This window comes from Vulpes lagopus, chromosome 20 (genome assembly GCF_018345385.1).
Source record: "Vulpes lagopus strain Blue_001 chromosome 20, ASM1834538v1, whole genome shotgun sequence".
In the NCBI taxonomy this organism is placed as follows: domain Eukaryota; kingdom Metazoa; phylum Chordata; class Mammalia; order Carnivora; family Canidae; genus Vulpes; species Vulpes lagopus.
Window position 1 is genome coordinate 7,814,373 of NC_054843.1, and position 18,262 is coordinate 7,832,634.

The window sequence follows — 18,262 nt, forward strand, 5'->3', positions numbered from 1 at the left end:
GGGGTTCTTCAAAGACTTTTTATTTGTATTTCCTACTATGAACACATACTGCTTTTGTAATTTGAAAAGATAAAGCAAACTACTTTTATTTTTTAAAAAACTACCTATAATTATCAAATTAATTCCCAATTTGAATACATATTTTTCTTATAAGTCAGCTTTTACAACTTTTTTATTATCAACAAAAATTGAAGAGAAAGTAATCTCCCCCTGCCGAAGGTGACTGCAGTCTATCTTGGGGTGAGGTGGTCAGTGAGGATGTTCTGAGAATTCAGCCTGGTTGGTGGATCACACAGCATGCGTGGCCAGTCAGCCTGGGGAAAGAGAGGCAAACCCAGCCAGGCTTTGCAGGAACGCTCTGCAAACTCATATGCTCTCTCATTGGAGTTAGGTGCTCTGGAAACTGAATGTATATGGTTTGGAAAATCTCCAAAAAACAGTGAAAAATGAAAATGTACAGGAGGAATGAAAACATAAGTTTACACAAAGATTTACTGCTTAGTTAAGTCAGCAAACTAGTACTCTGTAAATCATCCATCACTGACTACTATGGGGCCAGAAACTTCTAATTTTCATTTAATCTAAACTCTGATACCATAGTTGGACAAAAGAGAAAAACATGCATTACATCAGAATTCAAACTGGAGCCTGAGGCCCTGAGCCACACAGGTGACAGCCTCTTTCAAACATATTTGGTTCCTATTACACAGTCCCGAGCATCGGCTGGGCCTGTGTGGTGAGGACTGAGGAATTACATGCCATACACCCAGATCAAATAAAGGAATGCTGGCAAGCTCTAATGAATCATCTGTGCCTCGGTTTCTTCATTATAAAATAAAGACCATTATAATGCCTTATCAAGTGAGATAAAAAAAAATACCATAGTATTTTATCAAAAAGATCTATGTAAACCTAACATTCTTAATAGAACAAAAAACATTTTAAATCCATATATCAAATTAAAGGCAATATTAGCCCATTCTAGTGTCCCCCACCCCCAACCTCTTCCAGACCCTCAAGGCGAGAGGGCAGGGAAACCACCAGACCTTCCTGAACACAGAGCTTGACCTGATCATTCTATTCTAGCACTTCATTCAGACAACAACCTGAACAAGCAGTTATGATCTGAGCTCACAGTGTTACTAAGTGACAGAACCACGTCTGTGTGATTCCAAAGCCCGTGGTGACATATGGAATAAAATGATCCAAAAATCATTTTCCCTAACTATTCAAAATAATCACACTTGATATTAAAAAAATTAAGTTGTATTTGACTGTTTGCAGGCCCAGTTCCCATAGTGTGGCCAGAGCTCTCCCAGTCTCCCTAGTGCAGGGGTTTCTCCCGACAGGGGTCACAGGCACCCACAAAAGAGGTGACCTGACTATTCAAATGGACACTCAAGTATATCTAAATTTGGTCTCTAATTTTTAAAAAAGATTGATTATTTATTTACTTGAGAAAGACTGAGAGAGCACGAGTTGGGGTGGGGCAGGAGAGGGAGAGAGAATCTCAAGCAGACTCCTTGCTGAGCACCCAGGTGCCCCTAATTAGTTTTTTAAGTAGGCTCCACACCCAACATGTGGCTCAAACAACTACAAGATCATGAGTTGCACAGTCCACAGCCTGAGCCAGCCAGGGGCCCCTGGTTTCTCATTTTAAGATCAAATAAATTAGGTCTAGAAATGAAAAGAATCTAAATCATGGATTAACTATTTTGTCTCTTTCTTCTTCATAAAAAAACAAAACTGACTCCACCATCACACACACAACACTCACAGGGGCATCTTCTGTCTTTTGTCCCTTGGTTTTGGGCGATGGTCCAGCAGTCACGGAGGGTGGACCCTGGGAGGCCCTGTTCACAAAAGCAGTGGAGCTGGGCTCAGACAACCTCTTGTCCTTTGCTGAATTTGAATTTGGCTACAGAGATAATGCAGGAAGAGAAGGGGAAGCAAGTTTAGTAACTCAAAAGCTTGCTCATCTTCTGTCATTACTGAAGTGCTCTCCACATTATGGCTGGATGCAGTTTTTTGCTTTTTACAATTCTCAAAATTTTGTAAATAAAGTGAACCACTTTTTTTTAATTGGAGTTCAATTTACCAACATACAGCATATCACCCAGTGCTCATCCCGTCAAGTGCCCCCCTCAGTGCCCGTCACCCAGTCCCCCAACCCCCCACCCACCTCCCTTTAAAGTGGACCGTTTTATTGTATCTGGATGAAATGCCGACCTTTTTCTTTTTCTGTTCATCTAGAATGTGTTCTGTCACTTTTTGGACAATTTCATCAATACTCAATCCTGAGAGCGAGTTTTTGTTCTTGTTTCGCACTTTTTTAATAAAACCAGCAAGCTCAGTGCTAAAAAGAAGTGGAGATAAATGACAAGAGAAAGTCAAAGTTTTCCACTGTGAAAGAAGTATGTGCCAATATTAACAGCTGTAAGAAACAAACCAAATACACACAAATTTAAACAATAGCAACTATATATAAAAGCAGGAGAACCAATCCAAGCAGTTATGAAAATTCCAATACTATTTCTAAATACTTGTTTCACTAGAATTTCAAAGTAACAGTATAACAGTATATCTACTAGATCCACTTGGGATATCTACCTCTACTTAGAAACCAGATTTCCTACAGGCTGGATATCTTGTAGCATTATGCTCAATCACTTATCAGGCAACACTGGTCCTGACCTGAAATCAATAAAATCTCTTTCTACTTAAGGGGAAACTAGGTTTATTGACTGCCTCCCTTAAAAAAAACCTGACAAGGGGTTTTCAAAGCCTGAATGTTTCAGAAGTACCAGTGGATAGAATTAAAGCATTAATCAGCAGGAATTTGATATTTGAAGCACTAATATCTCAAATGTTTTAACTTCCAGAAAATTAGAATGCATTGCTATTCGTTGTTGAACTCTCCCAAATTTAGTCAGGATTGCCAACCATTTTAAGGTACTTTTGGTAATTCTAACGTGAGCATTTACAACTGGCATGGGAACTGCTATGGAGAGAACTTAAAATGTTTCTCAAACTTAGGCAGGGCTAAATATGCCCCTGGGCATACACTTATTTTCAAACAAGCAGGGCTCCACCAACAGAACCAAAACATTAATTCCGGCCAATCATAATTTTATCACTTCTTTGTTTCAAAAGTATAATTTCAAAACTTGTAACTAGTACCATATCAAAGAGAGAAATAACATAGGACAGAGTACAGAGAGTCATTCTGGGATATGGATTCCTCTTCCTAGCTGTATCCCTGAGACACTGCCTCCACTGCTTCTCTCCTTGGCTGAGATAAGGAGCACTTCTTGCTCCCACAGACCAACCTGGAGATCGAGGTGTCAGAGGTTGAGGTGCGGACACCGGCACACCTGCAGCCCTGATCCACTATCAAATCACACCTCACACCTCCAACAAATCTGAGGTGCTCTCTAGCAAGGTCTAGGTTGCTGCTGTCTTCCTTGGTAGGTGGTACTTCTTCCCCCAAATAATATGAAACTAGTGTTTTGCAGTTTTGTTGTTCATTTAGGGATTCCACAACTAGGACTGGAGGATCTCATCAAAATCTTAGCAAACTGCCCCAGGTTCTGACAAGTGTGGATAACCAGTAATCAGTGTTTTCAATCTAGATATGCACATCAAAAAGTTGGTTTGAAAATGCTCACCTCTATGTTTAGTAGCACCTGTCTTTTCTGAATAGAACTATGGAGTCTTCTGTCTATGGAGTCATTTTCACTTTGGCCCCTAACTGGCCATAGTGTTATCTGCTCAGGAGACCTCAGCTCAATAAAGTATTTAACAGAGTCACAAACATTTTATGTCCATACCTGTTGTAACATGGGAATACCACTGACAGGTGCTCAATAATACTGTTGAACGGCTTTTTTGGAGACTGGCTTGAGCGGGTAGCACGTCCTGGAAGAACAGGTAGTTTCTGATCAGCCACAAGGCTTTGTTTTGGCGGAGTTTCCTGGCCTGTGCTCTTACACTCTGGCAGCTGGGTGACTTCGGGCTGACAGGAGAGCGATCCTGTCAATGGTGGAGAGGAAGCCCCCACTGGGCCGTCACTGGCAGAGACCAGACTTGAGTCCTTAGGAACTGCTGTTTGGTCTCCAGCCTCATGACTTGTAGAAATGGAGGCTCTGTGATCTTCATGGCCTGAAGACTCAGGAAGTGATGTAGGAAGAATCTGGGGAGAATATACCATAGTTGCTGGATCACTAAGAGCAACGTCTACGGACAAAGACTGACAATTAAGTATGGCTATAATAACATCTGGGTGCTCCAGTGCACAGGAAACTTGAATACAATAAGTTAAATAGTTTTGTTTTTAAAAAACTGCTGGTCATCTTCACTTTGAAATGAGCTCTTCTGGACTCCACACTGCTGGCCTCCTCTCCTACCTCTCTGCAGCCCCTTCCCAGGCTCTCCCTGCAGTTCTTAATGCTTGTCTGTGCCTTAATGTGGATGTTCCTTAGGATGCTGTTGGAGGTTGAATCTCAACCCCCTGCTACACCCTCTCCCCCAGGACATTGCACATTCTTTCCTGCCTCAGTGACTGTGTGCTTGGTGCTGATAATGTCCACTTTTTAAAAGATCCTAGTTTTGAATGTTTTCCTGAGATCCAAACCTGCAAATCCAAACTTCTGCAAATACAAGGCCACTTAAACCCAGTGTCTTCAAAATCAGGCTTGGCTCAGTCTTTGATCCTGCTCTTCCTTGGGTGCCCACCTCACAAACAGAAACCCAGGTTTGTCTCGACTGCCCCAAATGCTGTGTCCCCAATCTCATTGGCAGTTCTTTCCATTGTTCATCCTAAATCTTCTCATATCTGCTGTCTTCCTCTAGCTCCACTGCCATGCTCTTATCCAGGACACGGCTGCCGACAGTGAGCGCCTCTCCCACTTCTCCACACTGCAGGCAAGCCGACAGGAACAGAGCTATTGGCATCCCCTTAAGTGAAACCTATATTGGCTTCTTAGTGACCTCAGGAAAAGTCAAACTGCTGAACACATTTTTACAGAATAAGGCTCCCTTCACTCTGGCCGCTGGGTACTTCTATGATATTTCTCACCAAAGCCCCCCTTTGCCATACTGAACGTCTTTCATATCCATGAAAGGAGTGTTTTCTATTTTTCTAGCCTCCAAATATGCTGTTTCTTCCATTTGAAACACTCTGACCCTCCAAATATCACATCATCATCCTTTCTCAAATACACACACCCATGTCCTCCTGTTGCCTGGTTAATTCCTATTCCAGATCTCTCATTCACTGAGACCTCCAACAGGGAATCTTCTGCTGAGGCCTAGACCGCTAGGTTAGGTTAATGTCTCCTAATTTATGCTGCTATAGCATTTTATGCTCCTATGAAAAACCTTGGCACACTTTACTTATAATTATGGGCTTAACATGTCTTTTCCCAAACCCATATGCCTTTTGAGGGAACAGACCACATCTAATCTTGATCACCACTAAATACCCAATGAATTAATGAGGGAGAAATGACACACAAAGCTAATGGTTTTTAGGGATATTTATTACTTAAGTTTCTGGCACCCTAATAGTTCCCAATGTGTGGATATTAAAATCCTTTTGTGTACTTATAAAATTACATAAGCTACAACTAAAAATAGCAGATATTCTAATGAGATCTCACATTTTTTCCCTTCCATGTCTGCCATAAAAACTTAGGAATGCACACTCTCTCTAAAAAAGAAAAGAAAAAGAAAAAAAAAAGGGGCTGTGCCTGGGTGAGACAGTTGATTGAGCATCTGACTGCTGGTTTCAGCTCAGTTCATGATCTCAGTTGTGAGACAGAGCCCCGAATCAGGCTCTGCATTTACTGCAGAGTTTGCTTGTGATTCCTGCTCCCTCTGTTCCTCCCCCGCCCCACATTCTCTCTCACAAATAAATAAATCTTTAAAAAAAGAACTTAGAAACATTATAAATGATAAGTGATCTTTAATTCTACATAAAACTCTACTTGTTACTCAGTTCAATGGAGAGAAAAATGTTCTTCTATGGAGAGAAGAAACTGGATCTCAATAGAATTATTTTACTCAGTTCAAGGTGGCCAAACTTTTTAATGTTTTAAAAACATTTTTTGGCAGCTGAAACCTCTGTAAGTTTGCATGTTTATTGTGCTGGTACTGGTTAGAAACAGACTTTCAAGATGAGGTTCCTGACTGCTCTCATCCACATTAAGGAGACTGAACGCACATGATAGAAGGGTTACAGAGTGCGGAGCGAATGTGGGCAGCCTCGACTGGGTTTTCAGGGAAAGGCAGAATGTGGAGTGAGGATGGTGCTGTGGGCTGGGGAACAGCCCAGGCAAAGGTCTGGCAGTAGCAGGAGGCACAAATCAGGAGCGAAGGAAAACAGTTTCCTTAGAGCAGACGATTTCACAACCAGAAAGTTTTAATATTGTGCCAAAAATATTCTGAAACCCACCTCAAATCAATTCTTGAGTGGACTCCTTTAAATTCTTATAGTCCTGATCTCCTTTGGGCTTAATTCTTTTCAATTTAGTTTGGCTGACAATCTGCTCTGTGTCCAAATAAGAAATATGTACCCCAGAATACAATAAAGTGATACTAGGTATAGTCATATTTTAAAGTCTACAGTATAGAAGTAATGTTCTTCTTTACTGTGCTGCATGTTAAAATATAAAGCCAGGCTTGGCAATCACTACTAATCACTACTATTCAAAAGATTCAGCAAATATCTCTAGCAGTAAACTAGCACTAAAATATGACAGATCATATCAACAAAACATTTGTATATCTCAGGTATAGCACTTTTTACTCTGTATTTGATCAAGAAACAAAATTTTTTTTTTTAAGAAACAAATCTTAATTTTGGTCTTATGCCTCCCAAGTATCTAGGAATAAGACTATATCTGAGGTGGTATTTGTAGAGAGAGCTGGTTTAAAATCACAGGCACCTGCTCCTCTTGGATTATTCATTCACATGTAGCACACACCACCATCCAGAAAAGAAAGCAGACATACCAGCCCTGTGTTTACTTTAGTCCTGTCCTCAGACACTGATGTGGAAAGACTCATCTTCCACTTACAGAAAAGAATTTTTATTTTATTTTATTTTTTTTTTTACTTATGATAGTCACACAGAGAGAGAGAGAGAGGCAGAGACATAAGGCAGAGGGAGAAGCAGGCTCCATGCACCAGGAGCCCAACATGGGATTCGATCCTGGGTCTCCAGGATCGCGCCCTGGGCCAAAGGCAGGCGCTAAACTGCTGCGCCACCCAGGGATCCCTAGAAAAGAATTTTTATTATGGGGTGCCTGGGTGGCTCAGTCAGTTAAGCACCTGCCTGTGGCTCAGGTCACGATCCTAGGGTCCTGGGATCCAGCCCCACATTGGGCTCCCTGCTTAGCAGGGAGTCTGGTTTTCCCTCTCCCTCTGCCCCTCCCCCTTGTTTGTGCTCTCTTTCTCTCAAATAAATAAAAATCTTTAAAAAATGCTTATTATAAAGCTTAAAGGTTAATCAGAAGCACCAATAATGAAAACATTAAAGACAACTTATTAATCCAGCTCATCCCACTCCCAGAATACAAACAATAAAAATCTACTCTAGCCAAATAAGAAACTGTGATTTACTATTCTTTGTTTTCTTCATACACACAAAAAGAAAAAAGTAAAAAACAAAGAAGGTATGATAGACTTACTGTGCTACAGACAGGAAATGAAAGCTCAGGAACTTGCACTTTAGAAAGTTCACTGAGTCGAGAGCCAGTTTTAATTGCTTGAATTTGTTCTTCATACTGAGACTGTAGGTAGAAGTAAAAGTGTTAAGTTTTTCTAATAAATTCCCAGGGAAAATCACAGTTGCTAATTAATACTTTTTTTCTTATTATATATTTACAAATGGTCAACAATTTTCCAGGAAATGTAACAGAGATGCAAAGTATTAGAACAATTATTTCTTGGAAGGAAAGAAGTTCAAAATAAGACCTCATTAATTGGAATGCTGTACCGCCTTATCAAATATAACTTCTCTAATTTTATCAATTAGGGGCAGAATTTAAGACAGCCAATTAAGGAAACAGCATTACTTTCAGAAAACACTCTTCTTAATAATTACAACAAAAAATATATATTGCCTTTAACAGCTCCAAAAAAGAAAGTTTCAGTGACACTAACCTTTCCTGAGAACTATAATCATCATACAGGTTTTGACAGAATTACAAAATATTTTATAACTTACCTTTGCTTTTTCAATTTCTTTTTTAACCTTAGAAAGAAATGATTCCCATGAATGTACATCAGATTCCATATCAGGGTAAGTTGCAGAATCACTGAAAAAAATGGAAAAACACGGAGGTGTTAAAACCACTAACGTGCAAATGAAAACATTTACACGAGACATATTTAACATGATCATACACACAATACTATTTTTTAAAAGATTTATCTATTTTAGAGAGTGCATGAGAACACTCATAGTTGGGGGAGGGACAAAGGGAAAGAATCTTCCAGTAGACTCGCTATTGAGTGTGGAGCTTGACTGGGGGCTCGAGCTCCATCTCATGACCTTGAGATCATGCACTAAGAAGAAATCAAGAGTCGGCGGCTTAACCCACTGAGCAACCCAGCCCCACCTCCACAACTATTTTTAAAGAATTATATATATATCCTACAGACTCACCACTAGAAACATTTGAGGAAATCTTAATTATTATTTATCTTTATTAAAATAATTATTTTAATAAATTAAAATTAATCCTGAATTTTAAATTTTGCCCTAAATGTGAATATCTGACTATTCTGCATTTAACATCCTCGTGTTTAACATCAAAGGCTGTTTTTACAGTTTAAAAAAAAAAAGGGCAACCTGGAACACTTAAAACATTCCAGTAAAACCTCATCCTCGCCTTACAGTAAAATAGAGGGTGGAGCCTGGCAGACTAGGTTAAGCTTATACTTCAGCACCTCTACTGAAAGTGACAAAGAAGCTTTCCTTTCCCTAATTGGGAAGAACTGACACAATCCGTGATTGTGTCAGTTTTCATTATGTATCTTAAAGAAAAATCAGAACATTCCATTTATGTCTTTTCTGTTTCGCTATCCTTTGGTGGAATGGGAGAGTTAGCATAGAATCCCTAAAAAAGAAGCTATGTGTACCATGAGGCTTAATGAGGAAGTGGACACTATCAAATGAAGGTCTGAGAGCTCCGCTTCCCAGAAGGGCCATAACGTGCAGCCTGTGGCAAGATGGAACACTGGCCTTTCAGACCACTGGCCTCTATTTCAGCTGTACCAGTCTTGTAATCCAAATCAGCTTTAGTTTTCATTAGAAAAGTTTTCTCATGTGAAAAATGAAGAAATAAAAACAGTACATTAGAATTTTTCCCATGACCCATAGAGGGTCAACACCAAGGGTCTGAACTGTAAAACAAAAAGCACAAGGAAGGATAGAAAAATCTGACTGTGGAATATGATAAAAAGACCAGGTGAAAAGTAATCCCTTGTGTGAAAATCCACACAGAAAAGAGGCTAGACTGAAGAAGACCCTCTGAAATTCCCAGGTAAACTTTTTTTTTTGTTCCAGGTAAACCTTATTCCAAAAATGAAGCCAAACAAAAACAGGTAAAGATTATGGAGAAAAAATGACCATAGGTGAATGTTTTCTTTTAAATTCAATTAGCCAACATATGGTACATCATTAGTCTCAGATGTAGTGTTCAATAATTTATCAGTTACGTATAACACCCAGTGCTCATCCCATCACACATGCCCTCCTTCATGCCCATCACCCAGTTACTCCATCCCTCCACTCCCCCCCCACCCCCAACTCCAGCAACTCTGTTTCAGAGTTGTTGTTTCATAGAGTTAAGAGACTCTCATGGTTTTTCTTGGAACTGGAGGGCATTATGCGGAGCAAAATAAGTCCACCAGAGAAAGACAATTATTGTATGGCTTCACTCATATGTGGAATATAAGAAACAGCATGGAGGATCATAGGAGAAGGCAGGGAAAACTGAATGGGACGTCATACGTGAATATCTTTTGAAGTCACATTCCATTCTTAGTCTACCACTAAGAGCGTTAAGTGACTGTTCTTACAGAAGGTAATTTTTTAAAAGCTTGAAAATGAGCTCTTCATTCCAGAAATTTATTGCATGGAAATGATTAATAGTGTGCACAAAAATTTAGCTACAAGGAAAACTTACTGAAGTACAGCTTTTATGAACAGAATGTGCAAATAACCTAACTATATCATCCCAATGTTGTTTAATAAATCACAACACATTTATATGCCAACACTATTCAACTCTGCAAAATTAAGTTAGAGAAATGTAATTATTTTTTTAAAGATTTTATTTATTTATTCATGAGAGACACAGAGAAAGAGAGAGGCAGAGACACAGGCAGAGGGAGAAGCAGGCTCCAAGCAGGGAGCCCGACGTGGGACTCAATCCTGGGTCTCCAGGATCCTACCCTGGGTGGAAGGCAGCACTAAACCACTGAGCCACCCGGGCTGCCTGAGAATGTAATTACTGATAAGAAACTAAGTTTCGTATATATTACTTTATGAAAAAATATATATATAATTTTTCCCCCAAGTACACAATGATTTATTCCAAAAAACTAGTTACACATCAATTTAGAATTATGGATCATCTTTATCAGTTTTATTTGTATGCTTGGATTTTTCTACAATTGAACATGTATTGAATGTATAACTATTAAAAATAAAAATGGTCTTGAGGGACGCCTGGGTGGCTCAGCAGTTGGGCATCTGCCTTTGGCTCAGGGCATGATCCCAGGTTCTGGGATCGAGTCCCACATTGGGCTCCCTGCATGGAGCCTACTTCTCCCTCTGCCTGTGTCTCTGTCTCTCTCTCTCTCATGAATAAATGAATACAATCTGTAAAATAAATAAATAAATAAATAATAAAATAAATAAAATAAAATAATAAAATAAAATATAAAATAAAATAAAATAAATAAAATAAATAAAATAAAATAAAATAAAATAAAATAAAATAAAATAAAATAAAATAGTCTTGGGCTTGAGCCACCTGGTGGCTCAATCAGTTAAGTGTCTGACTCTTGATTTCGACTCAGGTCTTGAGCTCAGGTCATGAGTTCAAACTCCTCACTGGGAGGCTCCCAGCATGAAGCCTACTTGAAAAAAACCAAAAAGGTCCTGCCTAATATAAACATTTTCCTCAAATCAGCTCTAACTTGATTTACTAAATGACATGCCAGAAAGAACATCTGAGATGCCACACAGTACCTGCTCAGTAGCCTCAGGTTCTTAAGATACCCTTCTGCTTGTGATTCCATGATCTGTAATTTGTACACTTCAATGTCCTTCCAGTTTTCAAGCACAGATACCTACCATTAGATTAGAGAATGTTTAAGGATTTTAAGACAGTGAAACTATTTTAAGGTTGTTAAAACATTCCAAGCAGATTGCAAAGTTTGGTGTATACTATGAGTACAGCTATGTAACACAATGTAAGCTTAAGGGTAAAAAACATTAAAAAGTGTTAAATAAGGAAAAAGTAGCTATTTCTGGGAGGCAGGATTATGAGTGACAGAATATCCCCTGGACTCCACACTTTTCGGCAATGCTGTTATGCCTCATATATAATTAAACACAAAGTAAATGTATGTTGCCTTATCTGCATCTTGCCTTATCCAAGTGTCTTGGACTCACCTCTGCAGCCACAGCTCTTTGAAGACTCTCTTCATAATTCTTCTTCCCTTTCTTTATACATTCTTCTACTTTCATTTTCTCATTTGTAAACGTATTACTGCAAATATTAATGACAAAAAACTTTTTGGAAAAATAAAGACCAGTGAGATAACCAAAGGCTCAGCTTTGAATCATGCCATGCAAAGACTTACATAATATCCTCTCAAGTAAATTCTTGCCTATTATTTGACTATTTAATACAGAGACTTGTATGTGCTTTCTGCACTTCACAAAAAACTGATCAAATAAAATTAAAGAGTGCTTGGTGGAAATACTGAGAAACCAGTTCATCATTTTTATGAGGGTAGGTGGAGTACAATCGGGCTATATTAATAAACTTCATAGAACAATGTTCATCCTTTCAGTCAAAATTTTATTTTGACATACATTACAAAGAAATAACCCAAAGTAAAAAAGTGATCTATACAGAGCTATTCATGGCAATACATTCATAAGAGCTAAAAAAAGAGGCCATGAATCATGACATGAATGGAAATGTGTATGTGAAATAATATTCAATGAGAAATGTGGAACACAACTGCTTAACTACTGAATATATTGGCTACCAGTATGTAAAAACATTATTTCCATTAATAAAGGTAAAAAGGAAACTTTTTATAGGTTCATAATAAAAATCATTAGTAAACTTATAATTGTAGAGCAACAAACTACCATAAGGTTGAGAATGCTATTTTAAGTAACATGAAAGTTTTAAAAACACACTTAGTTTCAGAATTCAAAACAAAAAATGAGTAATCAACAGAATAAATTCAGGATTTTTATATTGACAAGATGAAACAAAGTAGTAGGAACATCATAAAATAAAAATACTCAAAGAATACACTTATTTAAATATTAAAGAAAATAAAAACAGAAAAAAACAGAGACGTAATTATTTTTAAAAAATAGACAAGTCCCAACAACAGATTTAGAAGCCTAAAAAAAAAAAAAAAAAAAAAGAAGAAGCCTAGAGTGCTGGTGCCCCTGGTATTAAAAGTATAAGATAGTAAAAATAAATTTAAGCTTAATTTGCCTGATTTCAAGGGACTGATCCAGAAGTAATTCATGTTCCTTTTCCTTTCCATCATTTTTCTGGGCATATCTATATGAAAGAAAATCATGAAACTTTAATTAATTTTCAATGATTTTCTAAAAATTTTCAATGATTTTTAAAGACGTGGTCCCACACAGTAAATCCTACCTATATCCATGCAAACATTTCTTAAATTCTTTGTAAATTTCTACACTTTTATTCCATTTCTAGTATCTTTTAAATAGGCAAAGAATCTAGGTTGTTTTCCTTTCACATCTGGAGAGCAGAAACCTCTTCTTCACCCTTGGTCATATGCTTGCAGTGTAGACCATCCTATCTCAGTTCACTTCAAGCAGTGCCCCCACGTGGTTCAATATGAACCAGAAGAATTCAGGTGTTGTGGATCATCATCAGTATAACCAGTGGTTCTCATTCAAAATGAAAACAACTTTCTAGTCTTTAAAACAGGTCTTAAAGTCCACTTAACACACACATCTAGTCTGATAATCCTACAAAAACAAAGTGTCTAAATCTTTGATTTTAAAGCAAAACTCTGCACGAGTTGGGCTGACTCTTCTTTCATGCTCTCTCACACTTTTCAGCCATCTCTACTTGCTAAAAATCCCACGTTTCCATTAAGAAGCAGTTTAAATGCCATTTTCACTTCTTCTGTACTTCCCTAAGAGATCCAAAAGGTTTTAAGATTTTACTTTATTTTTCTTTTAAAGATTTTATTTATTTATTCATGAGAGACACAGAGAGAGAGGCAGAGATACACACAGAGAGAGAGAGGCAGAGACACAGGCAGAGGGAGAAGCAGGCTGCATGCAGGGAGCCTGATGTGGGACTCGATCCCGGACTCCAGGACCACACCCTGGGCCGAAGGCAGGCACTAAACCGCTGAGCCATCCAGGGATCCCCCTAAGATTTTACTTTAAAATCTAAATATAGGGACACCCGGGTGGCTCAGTAGTTGAGCATCTGCCTTTGGCTCAGGGTGTGATCCCAGAGTCCTGGGATAGAGTCCCAAATCAGGTTCCCCATAAGAAGCCTGCTTCTCCCTCTGCCTATGTCTCTGCTTCTCTCTCCCTCTGTCTCTTATTAATAAATAAAAAGATAAATAAATAAATCTTTAATAAATAAATGAAATCTAAAAATAAAAATTTAGATTTAAATCATTTAACTTGGAAAGTCCAAATACCAACACACATAGAGAAGCCTGTAGCTTTAAACGGGACAGAAAAAAGCATAAAAAACATATTAATAAAGTGAAAAAAATCAATAAAAATTTTATTCAACAGAAACCATTAATTTTTATGCTAGTATAGAAAATTTTTATAATAGCCTCATTTACTTTGTCTAGTTCAACAGTAAATCTGAACTGAGCATACAGACATATATATTAAATATAAATATTCCTGAATTTTTTAATAACCTACCTACTGCTCAAATATTAAGAAGCATAGCAGTTTCACTTTATCCATGGAGGGATACGTTCCAAGACTACCCCCGCCAAGGATGTCTGAAACCACACCTAAGTTTGTACCAAACCTAAGTTTCCAAACCTAAGTACCAAACCTAAGTTTCCTCCTACACATACATACCTATGATAGAGTTCAGGTTGTAAATTAGGCACAGTAAGAGATTAACAACAATAATTCATAATCAGGACAGTTATAATGATATGCTGTAATGAAAGTTATGTGAACGTGGTCTTTCTCAAAATATCTTACTGCACTGTACTCACCCTTCTTGTGATGACGTGAGATACAAAACGCCTATGTGGTGAGGTGTGGTGAGGTGTATGACATAGTGTTAGGCTACTACTGACTCCCTAACAATATGTCAGGAGGGGCATCATCTGAGCTTCCGGATTGTGGGTGACTGAAACCACAGAAAGTGAAAACTATAGGGGGAGAGGAGGATACTGTAAAGAGCTTTACAGAAATGATCATTTCCATAAATGTGTTCTGATGGAAATACTCTACACTGAGCATGCTAAAATGACATGCACAGGCAGTGTTTTATGTGTCATCATTCTTTTAAGGATTACCTAAAAACTGCCCAAATGTAATGCTAGCAAGACTCATAATGAAAGTCGTCTGATCACATGGCATGACAAATGGAAAAAGCACAAATGTTCTGAATGGTGAGTATTGTAGTGCAGCCCCAAGTGAACCATGCCTCCCATTCTTCATGCCCTTAAATCTAAACGAAACCTACCATTTGCTTTAAACAGAAAGTGGTAGAAGTGATGCTCTGACAGTTCTGGGTCTGAACCTTCAGAAGATACGGCAGCTTCTGCCCCTGTACCCTTGAAGCCCTTTGGTACCACTAAGAAGGCTACCATGGTGGAGACCACATGCCACATGGAGAGACCATACAAATAAAAGTCACATGGAAAGAGAGCAGCCCGGCAACTACATGGAGAGAAAAGGCCAGGACACCCTAGCCCCCCAGCTGATTCCCAGCCACAGGAGGAACCACTGGCAACACCGGCATAACGGCCCAGCAGAACTCAGCACAAGTTCCAAGATCAGGATCAAATAAAACGGCTGTTGATTTAAGCCACCAAGTATGCGTGTTTGTCACACAGTGGTAGGTAACAATTAAGCTGAGGAATCATGGGACATATCACTTTTTAGGGAAGAGACGGGTTACGAATGGATCATAGAGAATCTTAAAACAAATGTGGCCCATCTGACAATTGCATTATCTGTATGCATTACCAAATCCTTCATACCACAAGGCTGAGTTTTAATAATTTAAAGATTCAAGATGAAAGTAATGATAATCATCAGAGAATCCTAGGGCAGGAAAGAAGCTTTAGATCTAGACCAAGTCCCTCACTTTACAGACAAGGAAGAAATGGGTCAGAGGTAATGTTCACAGTAAGGGATGGTGTCCTGACTTGGAAGGAAGTCAGTTCTTTGCTGATTTATAATCCCACTTTATCTGCCAACACGGTAGGTTTAGAAAAAGTTTTAGGTAAGATAATTCCCCACTGAATGTTCTCTAAAATGAGATGAAAACAATATTTAAATTTGTATTTTACCTGACATACTCTGAAACTGAGTTATCAAAAATGTTGAAATAACAAAAAAACCCCAATAAAATAAAAAGCAATAAAAATCATTGCCTTTCAGTTGTTACTTACATCTCGTTGGCATTTAAAACCTTTCTCATTTTCTTTGTTAGCGCTTTCAGACTTTCTTGGATTTCTTTTTTCTCCTGTTGCCATTTCTTGATTTCCTTTTCCAAATCTTCAAGGAACCAATCTAATTCTGTCTTTGAGATCTAAAAACATATTTAGAAAGTACTTAAATAAATAGAAAGATTTACTTTAAAAAAGGAAGATTTACTTAAAAAAAAAAAAAAAAAAAGAGTTCCAAAGCCCAGAACTGTGGTGGTGTATTAGCTTAATCAATGACTCCAGTTTAGCAGAACACACACAGCCCCAGCCTTCACCCACTCTCACGCAATCAAACTGGGGGAGGCTGTCAAACAAAAAGGCAGGCAGGCATGACAAACTATCTAGTACTGGGAAAGACCTTCTCAAAATCAGTGATTTCTCATTTATGTCTTTAAAGAGGAGATGCCAAGAGCACCTGGCTGGCTCAGTCGGTTAAGCATCTGACTCTTGATTTCAGCTCTGGTCTGCTTTCAGGGTTGGGAAATCAAGCCCTGAGTTGGGCTTTGTGCTCAGCAGTGAGTCTGCTTGAGCTTCTCTCTCCCTCTGCTCCTCTCTCCTGCTCTCTCTTTCTCTAATACATAAATAAGTCTAAAAAAAAAAAAGAATAAAAAAATAAAAAGATGAGCTGCAATGTGGAGATTCCAAGCAGTGCGAATGGCAAGAAGGATAAAAGAGTATAGCACATCTGAACAAAAGCAAGAGGCACTACACGGGTGGGATATGAGGTGGACATATGGAGGGCAGGGCAGGGAGAAAGGTACTCGAGATGCCTTGGGTTCAAATTATGAAAGGTCTTCGAAGCCATGCTTAAGAGGGCAGACTTTGTCCTGTAGACCACAGGGAGCCAGTGAAGACTCTTAACCAGGGCAGTGAGATGATGAGATTCTGGTTTTAGAAAAATAGTTCTGAAAGACAGAGATGGATTAGGAGCATCTGAGAAGGCACGTGAAAGTGTTAGACCAAAACAATGGCCTTTCACATGTTCTTGAATGTGACCCCAAATAACAAATACATTTTAATAATGATCCACAGCATATGTATGTAACACATGTATATACACACACAACTGAAAGAGAATTGCCTTACTTTCTGGGAGGCTTTTGGATATTTCTATTCTATTCAATTATTAAAAACAATTCCAAGGACACCTGGGTGGCTCAGTGGTTGAGTGCCTGCCTTCAGCCCAGGGCATGATTTTAACCAACTGAGCCACTCAGGTGCTCTCAATATAAAATCTCTTAAGATCTCACTGTTATAGCTGAAGTGAGAGACAATAAGGATGATGGTGGTTAACAGTAGGGATGATAAAAAGAAATAAAGGAAACTTTAGAGGAAGAGGACAGATAAGAGACCATGTGTCTAAGTGGGATATAAAACAGAAGTTGACGGAGTTAAAGATAGGTTTCTACTTTCAATGAATAGCTAAAAAATCCCATTAACAAAAAAGGAGAGCACAGAAGATATACTTGTTTAGGATATGAAAACAGAGATGTTAACCTAGATTTGGACGTTTAAATAAATCTATGAATAAACAATAAAAAATGTGAGAACTCCATAGTTTTGACCCTGCAGTCATTCTGCTGGAACAGAGCAGAAATTTACAAGTGTTTGACAGAGACAAGAAATCAAAGGAATAAAAATACTGAATTCAAATAGCTTCCAACATAACCAGTTAAAAAGGAACAACATGCTTCTAAGTCTGATTTCTCCATACAACAGGCACTTGGATTCTAACAGGCTATGCTAGCACAGATTTGCACATGATCAAATCAGGTGTGCTTTGCTCTTCAAAGGAGTCCCAATATGAGCAACTCCCACCCCATTCCAAAAGTCTGCTGACCACCTGGTTGGTTGTAACTTAGAATGCATTTCCCTATGAAAAGCCATGTTAGAAACACCAGTTAAATGTCCACCACAGCTCCTTCCAGGAAGCTCCTGGTTACAGAGGTAAAGTGGATACCAGGAGGACTACAGAGTTAACAGGGCGAGTCCCCAGACCATGAGAGTCTATATGACTGTGTAAGATGGAGTCTTACCCGGGTGCTGGGGACAGAGATCTGGTACAGGAAAGACAAAGAGGAAAGCTAAGAATTTCCTCTGAAACCTGCTTGAAAAGATTCCTGTCTGCAGTAGTCTCCCTCTTCCTTTTGGCATTCACTCCATCCTCCAAGGATCTTTCTTCTCCAACACCCTCAAGTTTCACTGGACCCCTGATTTAAGCACCCCCGACCCAGGGCATGCCCACCTTCCAAGCGCATACTTTAAACATCTTTCCTCTTTTTTTTTAATTTTTTTAAATTTTTAT

The 18,262-nt window shown here is 38.6% G+C and overlaps 1 protein-coding gene across 7 annotated transcripts in view; it reads right to left on the bottom strand.

The window, feature by feature from the left end:
* Positions 1-18,262, bottom strand: part of TTC3 (tetratricopeptide repeat domain 3) — a 117,890-nt gene that overhangs the window by 4,246 nt on the left and 95,382 nt on the right. For all 7 annotated transcript variants that reach the window (XM_041735281.1, XM_041735279.1, XM_041735284.1 and 4 more), the window contains 9 exons: positions 15,922-16,061; positions 12,765-12,833; positions 11,693-11,789; positions 11,267-11,367; positions 8,231-8,321; positions 7,692-7,793; positions 3,831-4,192; positions 2,230-2,356; positions 1,778-1,918 (listed from right to left, as the gene is read on the bottom strand). In XM_041735281.1, coding sequence (XP_041591215.1) covers positions 1,778-1,918; positions 2,230-2,356; positions 3,831-4,192; positions 7,692-7,793; positions 8,231-8,321; positions 11,267-11,367; positions 11,693-11,789; positions 12,765-12,833; positions 15,922-16,061 — 1,230 coding nt within the window. The remainder of the gene's footprint in view (positions 1-1,777; positions 1,919-2,229; positions 2,357-3,830; positions 4,193-7,691; positions 7,794-8,230; positions 8,322-11,266; positions 11,368-11,692; positions 11,790-12,764; positions 12,834-15,921; positions 16,062-18,262) is intronic.